This window comes from Protopterus annectens, chromosome 16.part0, assembly GCF_019279795.1.
Source record: "Protopterus annectens isolate FY-2018-M chromosome 16.part0, PAN1.0, whole genome shotgun sequence".
Lineage (NCBI taxonomy): Eukaryota > Metazoa > Chordata > Ceratodontiformes > Protopteridae > Protopterus > Protopterus annectens.
In genome coordinates, this window is record NC_056750.1 from 325333914 (window position 1) to 325347078 (window position 13165).

The following is a 13165-nucleotide window of genomic DNA, read 5'->3' on the forward strand; positions in this document are numbered from 1 at the left end:
GCGACAGCAACTGACGCCGGACCAAGACTTTGGAACTCAGGCCGACTGTGGGACCGCCTGACGGCAGGATAACCCAAGTGTGATGACTGGAGCAGGGTAACACGATGAACATCTGGAAATGACTGGCTCCTAGCAGAAAGTGGAGAAGCCTTCTGGAGCATTTGTCTATTTTTATGTGATAATAAGCATCTTGAAGGTCTATAGACCACATCCAAACATTTTCCTCTCAAAAAGGAAGTATAGACTGAACTGTGAACATGCAGAATTGTGTTTGCTGAATAAACTTGTTCAGAAGGCTGAGATCAGTCCTCTGTCTTTTCTGGCACTAAAGAACCTGGAGTGAAATCTGGATCCTGTTTGGTCTGGTTGGACTTCTTGGATGACCCTTTTTTCTAGACCTTTTGAATCTTCATGGCTGCTTGGTCTCTCTGACTGGGTGGCACATCAGGGTTCTTCTTTAAAATCATGGAAAAAGAATAAAGGATATGATAGCCTCTGGTAATGATCTTTTGCACCCAAGTATCGGAAGTTATTAGTTGCAAGGCTGTCAGGTGCAGTGAAATTCTTCCCAGACTGCTTCCAGAGGTAAACAATCGGGCCTCCTTTCAGGGGCACTGATAGGGTTGCCCAGAGAAGAAGTCTCTGGAGCAATGAATTCATGGGCCACCTCTGTTCACGGGACGGGAGTCTTCCATTAGAGATCCCCCCCTCTGCCCCAAGGGGAGCTAGCACCCCGTGTGTCCTGAAAAGGTCCTCAGGACTTCTTAAACCACATCTTCCCACTCCCCCGATTCCTGGAGTAGGATCACTGAGGAGTAAAAAAAACAAATGCCCACAGCAGAAAGGATCTTTCCATCTTTTTCATACCTGGTTAGTGTGTCTTTGACTTTGGAGCCAAACTAGGAAGATCTGTCAAAAGGAGCATTGACAAAGTAAGACTTTAAAGGCTCCACGAACTCACAAAAATGCATCCAGACATGACGTCTTATGGCAATGGCTGAACCCACTGCCCTGGTCCATCCCCTCAACTGCACGTGCGATGAGCCACATGGACGAGTTTGATATAGACTCCAGGGTGGCCAGCTGAGAGGCAACTTTATCCTGCACCTTCATCAGGCACAGCTCTAGTCAGGGTATACTATAACTCCTTAATCAGATTCCAATGGATTCTAGTAAAACTATGCCATGAAATTCAGGGATCTTAGGGTGAAGGTCGATGAAGCATAGACCCGCCTTCCAAATCTGTCCATCGTCCTAGACACTCTGCTAGGTGGGTGAACAGTGGGACTCTAATCAGGGAGTTCCTTCTTGGTGACCACTGCCATCACTACTGAATCTACTGCTAAACCTTTTGCCCAGTACTGGTGATTCGGGAGCTGATAAGATTTTGTCTGGTCTCTGGTGACTTGGCTATATAGAATCAGGGGCCTTCCACACCTGCTGCACAATCAATTTATTGATGTCATCAGCGGGCAGGGTCACCCAGGAAGCAAAGGGGCAAGCACCAAAGGCTTACAGGATGTCTCCAAAGGAGACATCTTCAGGGGGTGATCAGGAGGAACCCTCCCATTCATGGAAGTCCATGTTTGCCGTGACAGATTCTTCTGAGGAATCAAAGTGCTTCCTCTTGCATGTCTTCTTTTGGGGTGGTTTCTCTCTGGGAATCTGAGGAGAACTCAGAAGAAGAGGGGCCTTGTACAGGGGTAACTTCCAGGTTTGCTGCTCGCTGTCCTGATGTGGAAAATGGGGGCAGCTCTGGGCCAGAAGGTATAGACATACGACACCTTGATAAAGAAGGGGCCAGCTGAGAGCTCACAGAGGCCAATGCCCTCTCCTTGACTTGGTAGGCAGGCCTCCTGGAAGAGGGATGGGAGGCCGGAACCAAGAAAGACAACCTTGGGACAGAGGTAACACCTCTCTCCAAAGGACCGCCATCTGAAACAGGTGCTGGGGAAGAGTCCGCAACTGTCAGGGCTCCTAGAACAAAGGACAACTCCAAATGAAAAACAGGAACCGATCCAAAACCCTCAGAAAAGACAGCCGAGCTACGGCCCCAAGAATCTACTGGTTCCGAGGGAACTGAAGATGTCAGCGCAGTCTCTGGTGCCAAAGAGTGAGTGCCTGTTGGCACCAGGACAGCTGGAACCAGGGAAATCAAATTGGTGGGCTCTAAGCCACCTGAGGATGTCAGATGAGGAAAATCCAGAGGAGTACTAGGAGAACAAATACCAACTCCAGAGGGGAGAGAGGTCTGAGAAGAGGAAGGGAGACCCATGGCCGCCAAAAGCTGATCCACCAACCTCACAATGTCTACCTTGGAAAGACTCTTGGAAGATCGAACAGACATCCCAGAGAGATTTTGGCCTTTCCAAAGAAAGGACTGGGTAGCTGACCTACAAAGGGGGCTATGGAAGGGGAATACCTTGTCCTGGGAACATGAAACGGTTCAGACTTCGGCACCAATGGGGTGGGTAGAGTCTACTGTGGTGCAAATGGTGAAGTTCGTACCGACTGGGAAAATAAAGAAACTGGTGCCGACATCAACACAACAGTAGCCAGCGCCAAAGATTCTTGTTCCTTTAATTTTGGAACCATAGCCTTCAGATCCGAGGAGACTGATGGAACCAAACACTTCTGTTTCATAGTCTCTGATGCTATAGGGGAACTCGGCACCAAATGACTCCTCTTTTTGGTGTGATCAGATTTAGAGGAGGAGGAGGTAGGATCCGACTTGGACCATATTTCCTTGAAAGAAGATTTTAGCATCCCTTTTAAAATCAATTTGTTACATCTTTCTACCAACCTAGTACTGAAGGTCTTGCAGATCGAACAGTCTAGATCCAAATACGGCACACCCAAACAATACACTCATGAAAGATGACCATCTGAATTAGGCATCATCTTTTGCCCACAGTCTTGGCAGTGCTTAAAACCCGAAGTGACCTTCTGCTTTTCCGCCATTTTGACAGTAGAAAAAAATAGTCAACTGACAAAGATCACACATACATACACACACACACACACACACACACACACACACACACACACACACACACACACACACACACACACACATACAGGTTAGATGAAAAATTTTACCAATGATGGTAGAGACAAATGCCAAGATTGGTAAGACAGAAAAGCAATATTACTAATGGTAAATTGGAACTACTTTAAAAGGTAAAAGAGGGAGAGGGGAAGGTTACCAACAATGGTAACGAGGACACCACGAGGCATTAAGTTTAGAGATGCACAATCACTCAAAAAATATAAATTAGAAGAAAAAACTTTAAATATAGAAAGTTTTGAAAAAAAGATCAATAAAATTTGACTTGGCTGTAGAGCATTGGGTGATGTGTCTTGCTATCAGAGTGGGAAACAAGATCTGACGTAATGGAGAGAGGGGCATTGTGGGTAGAGAGTCTTAGCTTGAGAGTTTTTTGGCTGGTGCGAGCTGTATAATGCAGAGCTGGTTCAGAGGATCGGTCCCATTGGTCAAGAATGAATTAAGACTGACAACATCAGAGAGAAAATTACTGTACACACACCCACATAATTAATACATATATTCATATGAAAGTAGCATGTCTATCGATTTATACACACAGATTTTTATATCCATTGCTATATATATATATATATATATATATATATATATATATATATATATATATACACACACACACACACACACACACACACACACACACACACACACACACACACACACAAAATTTATGTATCTATATATACTCCCTCACACACTCCCACTCAGATCTGCTTGGCTGTTAAAATACTACGTTCACCATGGTATGCTACAGTCAACTTACATATGTCTTTGTTTCTCTTAAGTTAATGCTGTGCAGCTGTGGACTTGGTGTATTTAAGTTTGGGTGTGTGGAGGCAATGACCCCCCCCCATGGACTGATGAGGAAGTGAAGTTACCTACATAAAATACTTGAGACTGGATTTGGCGGGTTAATTGCAAAACACTCCTCTGGTCTGAATCTAGGAACCGAATTTAATGAGTTATACTTACTTATTAATTAATTCATGTGATCCATTTGGATAGATCAGGTAGCATGAAGGGACTGCAGTAATACCAAGCTTCTCATAATGGGTCTTGTCAGAATTAACTGTCCTCTTCACTAAAATGTTTTCATATGGAATCAAGTCTAGTATTACCTAGGACAGAATAACAATAATTATAACATTAACAGTATAAACAGCAGTCACAAAATAAGACTTCCTCAATTCTATGACATGAATATCTAAGCAACGGGCTTCTGTCTAACTTGCATTATAAATGACAAAATCAATGTCAGGCAATAACTTACACATCAGCTGTTAAGCCACAATCAGTTGTCATTAAAAGGCTTTAGCCTTCCAACTCCCTTTTCACGACTGGAACAAAATACCACTGATTTGAATTTAATTACCTATCATTAAGAGGACAGTCAGAGTGCAATTAACATTCTCAAAAAAATGGCAGTCCAATTTAATTTCATTAAAGTGTTTAGCATCTTAAATACTGAACAATGTAAAACAAGCAAAATACTCTGTACCATCCATCATAAATGCCTACACTACTGAGCAGAACAGTATCACAGAACAATGCAGAGGATACAATTCATAAAACAGCTTAGAGATTTATTCTGGGGCTCAAATATACTGCCCTGTACAGACAAGACTTAAGAAGGGATCACCTAAAACAGGCCTTAATCTCACTCACCCTAAATAGGGAAGGTAGTCTGTTCTACCACATTAAGGCAATATAAGTAAAAGAACATCTGCTAGAGGTCTGTAGCCTGGCTATTGAAACAACTAACAGCCCCTGATCTGATGGCTGAACTGAATGAACAGGGGCATAGAGTAGTAACAGATCTTTTCAACAGGCTACACCCAAGCTGTGTTGGATTCAGTAAACAAACAGATCTTAGAAGCAGAATAAACTAAAGCTGGTAGTCAGGTTGTATCCCAACAAACACAAGAGTTAATATGACAAAACCCAGAGGAACCAGTCAATGCCCTCACTATGGAATTCTTGATCCAGTGCAGGCAAACATGATCAGTCTGAGTAAGGAACACTAGAGTAGTCCAAGTAACGTAATTTCAGTACATGGATAACTAGAGTCAAACCCATAGATAAAATCAGGTGCCCAATTTGTGTGATATTCTTCAACTAAAAGTAAAATAACCTCAAAACTATTGAGACTGGGCCCTTAACTGTCAGTATGTCACCATGTAGTGCACCCACATCCCTAGTTTTAATGGAAAACTGATGTCACACAAAAAAAGAGGAGGGGTAGGTAAGAAATCCATAAAGGAATCACACTAGCATGCACTTACAGTCTTATTTTTCACACCTTAAGAAGGCTATGGAATCCAAACAGATGAAACACAGAGGACAAATGCAAGTGGCAAGCATCTGCATACATAAGCCACTGCCTCCTTCTACCTGGCATGACCAACCTAAAAAGCAGTATGTACATTGATCCATGGCCTCCCCAACCTAAGGGAGACACAAATCTAAGGAATTAACCACCAATACAACTTTCTGAGAATAACTCAAGAGGTTACAGGCAAACAAGTCAAGTAAAGGTATGAAAAAGTCATAGCAAATTTGAAGATATTCTGACAAGATCTCTATTCGCAGGTAAAAAAAAAAAAAAAAAAAAAGACATCAATTAGAACCAAGCTGGAATAGTTGTTTATCCCTTAACATGAGGCCACTTTGGTCTCAGTATTACTCCAAAATCAAAAATTTGAAATGCATCATGAAAATTGTGCAATGTAAGATGCCCATCAACTATATTTGCAGAAACATTTATCAAAACAAGATGTTAGAGAAGGGTTGAAACTTCTTCAGCTACCAGGACACAAATGTTAAGATTGTGAGTTACTAGTGCCATATCCAGAACAGAGAAAAGATCCCCAATCTCAAACAAGCGAGTGTATAGTTGGGAAAGTGATTGGACCTAGGGACTCCAAGCAAGATTTAAACAGATATGCAGGACCTGTGGCCAGTCCATAGTAAGATGGATGAAAAGCTGAAACCACATTCTCAACATCTTCATAGCCAAATCACTAATTCAGTTCAAAGAAAATCACAGTAATCGACATCTAGTCTGCATAAAAACAATGTATGCATCCCATGAATAGTTCTCAGCTGTGGACAACTCTGCAGACACATGTAATATCCTCTCATCTGACAGAAGTGAATTACTTCTTAAGAGTAATACAGTCTGGACTACACAGCCTATCCACAATTTGAAACAGCAAATCTGGACAGTATGAAGTGGTACACATCTCATGGACAAGAAAGTTACCTTCTTCCCTGTAATCTCTATAGCGTACTTGGCATAATGATTCTCCAGTCTAAGCCTCAACATAGACATCAATTCACTGCATGCATTCTAGTCTGCATACTAGTTTTCATAACTCGTGGAGTTTTTGTTCAAACTAACATCATCTGATCACAGATTTAAGGCATACACATCAGAATGAGGGTACCTAGGCTGTGCAGTTATAGGTGGTCACAAGATATTCCAGACTGTCAGCATTGTGATTCACACAGACTTGGTCTAGTGCAAGCATCAAATCACTACCTAATAATATTTCTTAAACCCTTACAGTAGAACAGCTCAATACAAAGCGGCAAATCTGTTGAAAGCTCGAGTCAAACAGGCCAAAAATACAGTCAGACTATGGCACTCAAATATACAGTCATGACCATTCCTAGCTAGAATATCAATGGACCTGAAATAAAAAATAATCTAAGTAAAGCACAGGCTCTCTGCAATCTGAAGCAATTTGCGGCAAGTTTACGTGACTTGCCAGCAACCTATTCAATGACAACATATTAAGTTATTATAATGAATAACCTAGTCATTGGCAATCGCCTAAAAACAGTGGTGGCTAACTTCTCGGTACCCATGGAAAATAGCTGCATGACTGCAGAATCATACAACAGTGCAATGTGCAAACATGTACACAAATGCAAGGACCCTGCCATACCAAATTTATTTATTGATTTACATTTGTTGACCGGGAGAGTCCGACTGGACACAGGACCTTTATCAGCGGAGGCCCAGGGAGAAAAGCTCCACATTAAGTATTACTTGCATTACACAGTTAAAAAACATAGCATTTAAATACAGACATTAGTTCAGCTGAGGACGTAAGACTAGAACAAAACATAGATGTAAAACAGCTGTAGAACATAGTACAATTTTAAAATATGGTGACATAAACTTAACATGGTTACAAATGTAGTTACGATTCATCAGTGAAAAAGAAGTTATGTACCTACCATAACGTTCCATGTTAGTCGTCTTCAACTCGTCTTCCTTCTTGCTGGTTGGGTTCGGAGCCAATCCTCGGCTCCGACTCAGCCATCTTTAATAGCTCGAGAGCTGTTTACTGGCTCGAGGATACCCCTTATCCCATAATGCCTAGCAATAGCTACCCAGATCTCGTTTGAAATAGCTAACTCCAGACATAACAACATAATAAATCAGTCAAAAATCAGTTGACTATACCTGCCATAAGTCAATAAAGGAAACAAGAGAACACACAGCCAGTAAAACAGAAAAAAAACTCCTCTTGATCCACTAGGACAGGAGGGATGGAGGGTGGGGCGCAAGAAGGAAGGAGAGATGAAGACAACTAACATGGAACGTTATGGTAGGTACATAACTTATTTATGTTAAGTTGTCTATCGCGCCTTCGTTCTTGCTGGTTGGGACAGTGTCCATAGCACCTAAAAACCTGGGTGGCTCAGTGGAACAGACTCTTCAGAACAGTGGAACCAAAGTCGGCTCTGCTCCTGGAGACCATATCCAACTTGTAATGAGAAATAAAGGTATGAGGGTTTGCCCACGTGGCAGCTTCACAGATGGAATCCATGGGCAACCTAGACTGGAAGGCTACAGAGGTGGCCAAGGCCCTAGTAGAATGAACATTTGGTTTAATAGGCAATTGTTTGTTCCTTAACTGATAAATGAAATAAATAGTGTGCGACAACCATCTGGATAAGGTTACCTTGGAAACTGGGAGACCTTGTTTGCCCAAGGCATAAGAGAGGAATAGTTGGTCCGACTTCCTTACTTCTTTAGTTCTGTGCAGGCAAAAAAGCAACTGCCTATGAACGTCCAATTAGTGTAGTCTGTATTCTGCCTTGTTGGTATGATTAGGGAAAAACACAGGAAGATCTATTAGATTGGTTTAAATTACTTTCTGAGCAGACTTTAGGGAGAAACGAGGGATTAGTCCTCAGAGCAACCCTGTCCTTATGAAAAACCAAGTATGGAGGATGAACACATAGCACCTGAAGTTCAGAGACATGTCTGGCTGAAGTAATAGCTACCAGAAAAAGTGTCTTCCAAGATAGGAACTTGATAGAGCAGGATGCTGCTGGTTCAAAAGGGGGCAGAATTAAGGAGGCCAAGACTAAATTAAGGTCCCAAGGAGGAGGGGGATCTCTTACTGGAGGCCTAAGAAGAGTTGCCCCTCTCAAAAAAGCTTTACATAGCTTATGAGACAATGTTAGAGTTCAAAAAACCAACATGAAAGTTAGAGATGGCCGCCATTTGTACCCTGATCGTAGAAGAAGCGGACCCGAAATGAAACAGTTGAAGCTAGGAATTCCAAGATTTCATGGACTGGGGTTGAAAAGGGATCCACATTCCTAGTCTTTGCCCAACAAGAAAAACGTTTCCATTTGCTAGCATAAGTTTTCCTCGTTGTAGACTTCTGAGAGGACATGATAAGGTCACGGACTGCTGGGAAGCCTGGCTAAGTTTAGAAGTGGAGCAACCAAGCTGTGAGCTGGAGAGTTTTGAGGGACTGATGCAACCAGCCTGATTGATGAACCAGGAGGTCTAGAATTGGGTCCAGAGTTGATTGAGAAGGTAACGGTGCAGGAACGGGAACCATATCTGTCGAGGCCAGTAGGGAGCAATGAGGATCATTTTGCAACCCAACAATATTGCTTTCTGTATAAATTTTAGGTATCAGAGGGAAAGGAGGAAAGGCATAAAGAAGTCCCTGGGGCCAATCGTGGACTAGAGCGTCTCTGGGTGTGTGATCTGGAAGCAGAAGTAGTTGCTGCATTTGCTGTTGAAGGGAGTGGCAAGGAGATCGCAGCAAGACTGTCCCCATTTGCGTAAAACAAGATTCGCAACTTCCTGATTCAGAGACCACTCGTGAGGCATGAGAATAGCTCTGCTGAGCCTGTCCGCTATGACGTTGGATCTCCCGGGGCTGTGCGTCGCAATTAAAAAAAAACGTTAGGAGGAAATCGCCCACTGCCAAAGTCTGAGTGCTTCTCGACACAGGGGGTAGGACTGGTTTCCTCCCTGCTTGTTGATGTACCACACCACTGACATGTTGTCCGTTTGAATAGCAATGGTCCCAGGAGGAAGAGAGTCTTGAAGGGCTTGCAACGCCAGGAGCACGGCTCATTTCCAGGACATGTATGTGCAGATGGTACTCGTGAGGTTGCCACGTGCCTTGGACTGTCCTGACCAGATAATGACCCCCCCCCACCCTATCAGGGAGGCGTCTGTCGTCACTGTGGCTACCGGAGGGGGTTGTATGAAAGGTCTGCCCTGAGTAACTAGTGGGGAGACCATCCACCAAAAAAGATGTCTTTTGCATGCATCCGTGATTATGATCTTGTAAGTCATGGGTAGCTCTTGGAAAGACCACTGAGTAAACAGAAGACACTGAAGAATCCTCATATGAAAGTGTGCCAGTGGGATTAGGAGAATGACTGCTGCCATGGTACCCACAGTTTGAAGGACGTACCTGACTTGGATACTTTTGCTCTGCATCAGAACCTGTACCTGCTGATGAATTGCGTACACCCTTTCTGGTGGTAGAATTGCAAACATATCCCTTGTGTCCAAGTCTGCTCCTATGTAAGTGATAGATTGACAGGGTAACAAGGCAGATTTTTCGAAATTTATTGTGATGTCGAACTGTGAGCAGATTGTGATTGTGTAGTCCTGTACTTGTATGGGTTGATGCCTGGTGGTAGCAGTAAAGAGCCAGTCGTCTAGATACGGAAACACCTGGAATCCTTGACGCCTCAGGTGAGCCAAGACCACTGCCATACATTTGGTGAACACCCTGGGGGCTGTGGTGAGACCAAAGGGCAGAGCTCTGAACTGATAATGACTGGTCCCCAGCCGGAAGTGAAGATATCTCCTGGAGCGCCTGTCCATCTTTATATGGTAGTACGCATCCTGAAGATCTATAGAACACATTCAATTGTCCTGACCCAGAAAGGGTAGAATGGACTGTAGCGTGACCATCCGAAACTTCGTTCTTTGCACAGACCTGTTTAGTCTGCTGAGATCCAGAATCAGTCTCCAGTCCCCTGTCGTTTTTGGTACTAAAAAGAACCTTGAGTAAGTTCCTGATCCGTGCTGATCTGCCGGGACTTCCTGGATAGCACTTTTTTTCTAGCAGTTTTGAAATTCTATTACTGCTTGCTCCTTCAGATTGGGTGGAACATCTGGGAGGGTCTTCCTTGACTGTGAAGGGGGCTGATGGAAGGGAATTTTGTAAACCCCAGATATAATGGACCGTACCCATCTGTCTTGTGTTAAACTTCGCCAGGCTTTTGGGTACAGCGAAGGTCTTTCCCCAACTGCCTCCAAAGTTGAGCAGCCGGGCAACCCTTCAGGATTCTCTGTTGCCCTGGTTCTGCAGACCCCCTCTGCCACGAGGGCGGCATCTACTGTTACTGTTTCCCCCTCTGCCTCTGGAGGAAAAATCACTGTGTGTGTCAGGCAAGGCTCCCTGAGATTTACGGAACCACATCTTCCCACTCTTCTGAACCTTGGGGTAGGGTCTAGAGGGAATGGAAAAACAGACTCCCACAGCAGGGAGAGTATTGCCTTCTTGCTCACACCTAGTCAAAGTGCCTTTCACCTGTGGTCCAAAAAGAAAGGAACCATCAAAGGGAGTGTTGGTGAAGGACGCTCGAAAGGGTTCCCCAAAGTTAAGACAGCCGCATCCAGGCATGCCTCCTAAGGGCCACCCCAGTACCAGCAGCTCTACTCACCCCATCCGCTGCATAGGAAAGAGCCTCATGGAGGCGTTAACAACAGAATTAAGCATCGCTAGCTGGGAAGCTACCTTGGCTTGTGCTCCCTCAGCTGTTGGATCTTGGAGGGTATCTCTGAGCTCTTTAAGGAGATCCCTTTGAAGTCGGGAAAAATGACACAGGTAGTTCAGTGACCTCAGAGAAGGTCGCTGAAGTGAACATTTGCTTCCCATACCTGTCCTTAGTCCTAGACTCCTTGTTAGGGGGATGAACAGATGAAGAGGTCTCCGCTAACTCTTTTTTGGTGGCTGCTGCTACCACCATAGCATCAACAGGGACACCTTTCGAAAGGAACTGCTTATCCTGGGGTGCCGTAATAAATTTACTAGGTCTCCACGGCGTTGGTGCCACTGTATCCGGAGCTGACCAAGCCCTTCGAGCCACCACTGTCATAAGTGGACTGAAAGGCGGGGGACACCCAGGAGGTGGAAGGTCGGGAACCGAAGGCATCCAGAAATACAGATTCATCCTCAGAAGGGACTAGGGGATTCCAGTTCCCCCTCTGCTTAAGCATTTCTAGGATGTCCGAGAAGGAAACATCTTCAGAGGGGGAACTCGGGGAGCCTTCCGAATCATCTAAGTCTGTATCAGAAGTAACAGACTCTGGGGAGTCAATGTGCTTCCTCTTACACTTTTTCTTCCGGGGGAGGCTCTTCTGAGTGATCAGGAGAGGCCTCAGAAGAGGAGGAAACACCCAATGGGGTGTCCTGGAGCATCAGTTCCCTATGCTTGGGGTCTGGAGGAGGAGCAGAGGTTGGCACAGGCACTACAGGGGACGGAGCCGGTGGGACTGATAGTGAAGCTGACAAAGGGGACAGCACACACTGCATGACATCGAAGGCGTCCCTGCCACCATGCAGAGAAAGCTCCGGTTCCGAAGTAACAGGAATCTTTCTCTGCACCAAGGGAGACAGCTCTGAGGACGATGTAGGAGCCGAGCTCACCTGCGCCGAAGCTCCGAGAGGGAGAATGGGGTCGGAAAAGGGTCTGATGCCACTCGCCCCCTCGGAGCCGACGAGGGAGCCCAGGTGCCCAGATCCCTTGATGGAAGGCACCACCGAGGGAATCGGAGCCAACGTTGGAACCAAAGGAGATAGAGTTATTGGAGCCGACAGTTCCACTACTCGAACCCCAACAAACTCCGGCTCTGAACTCATTGGAGTCGGAGGAGGAACATCGAGAGAAGTGGATGGAGCTGAAATCTGTTGAGGAGGGCTGGACAACAATTTGGCTAGTGCCTGCGACTTTAGCAGCCTACTGACCACTCTCTCCACATTGTGATCATACAGCCTAGAGGATCGAGAGGAGTGAGAGGATCGGTGACTACGCTCGCTCTGAAGTAAAGGAGACTACTGAGCCGAATGCACCGATTCTAGTGAAGGGGACCTAAGCCTCTTGTGGCTCCGAAGCCTCTGATGAAGCCGACGGGGAGATTGTCTTTTCGGTGCCAGCCGGAACGACTTAGAAGGTAAATCCTTAACCAAAGATGGCTCTGAACTTGGAGCCGATGGCTTAGTGGATTTAGGGGATTTCACAGGCTGTGAGGTCTTGGCCAGTGAATCCTGGGGTTTTAAAAGACTCCGAAGAATAAGCTTATTCTTACGCTCCTGCAGGACTCTTGGACTAAAGGCATAGCAAATAGAACAAGAGTCCTGCAGGTGCACAGCACCTAAACAATGGACGCAAGAAGTGTGCCCATCTGTCAGAGATATTTTCTGACAGCATGAGTCACACTTCTTGAACCCAGAAACCTTGGATTCCTTTGACATCCTTAAAAGTAGAAGGAAAAACAATTATATCAATAACAACCAGAAGCAATATACAGTCTACAAAAAATGCACTACTATAAAGACTATAGCTAAAGGTGGTTTTTTTTTTTTTTTTTTAAATAATAGGAAAGCCTCTAACTTAAATGGCTAGCCTATGAGAATGGCTAACCTGACAAGAAGAGGTGGGGGAGAACTCTCTTAGTTAAACGAGTTCTACAAGAAAAAGAAGGGATACTACCAGCTAAACAACTATCTATCACAAAAAAAAGACTATCGTTAA

The 13165-nt window shown here is 44.6% G+C and overlaps 1 protein-coding gene across 2 annotated transcripts in view; it reads right to left on the reverse strand.

Moving 5' to 3' along the window:
• The window catches only part of LOC122790285 (LIM/homeobox protein Lhx3), a 1376718-nt gene that overhangs the window by 1036146 nt on the left and 327407 nt on the right, over positions 1 to 13165 (reverse strand). For both annotated transcript variants that reach the window (XM_044057789.1, XM_044057787.1), the window contains exon 6: positions 4040 to 4185. In XM_044057789.1, the coding sequence (XP_043913724.1) occupies positions 4040 to 4185 (146 nt within the window). The remainder of the gene's footprint in view (positions 1 to 4039; positions 4186 to 13165) is intronic.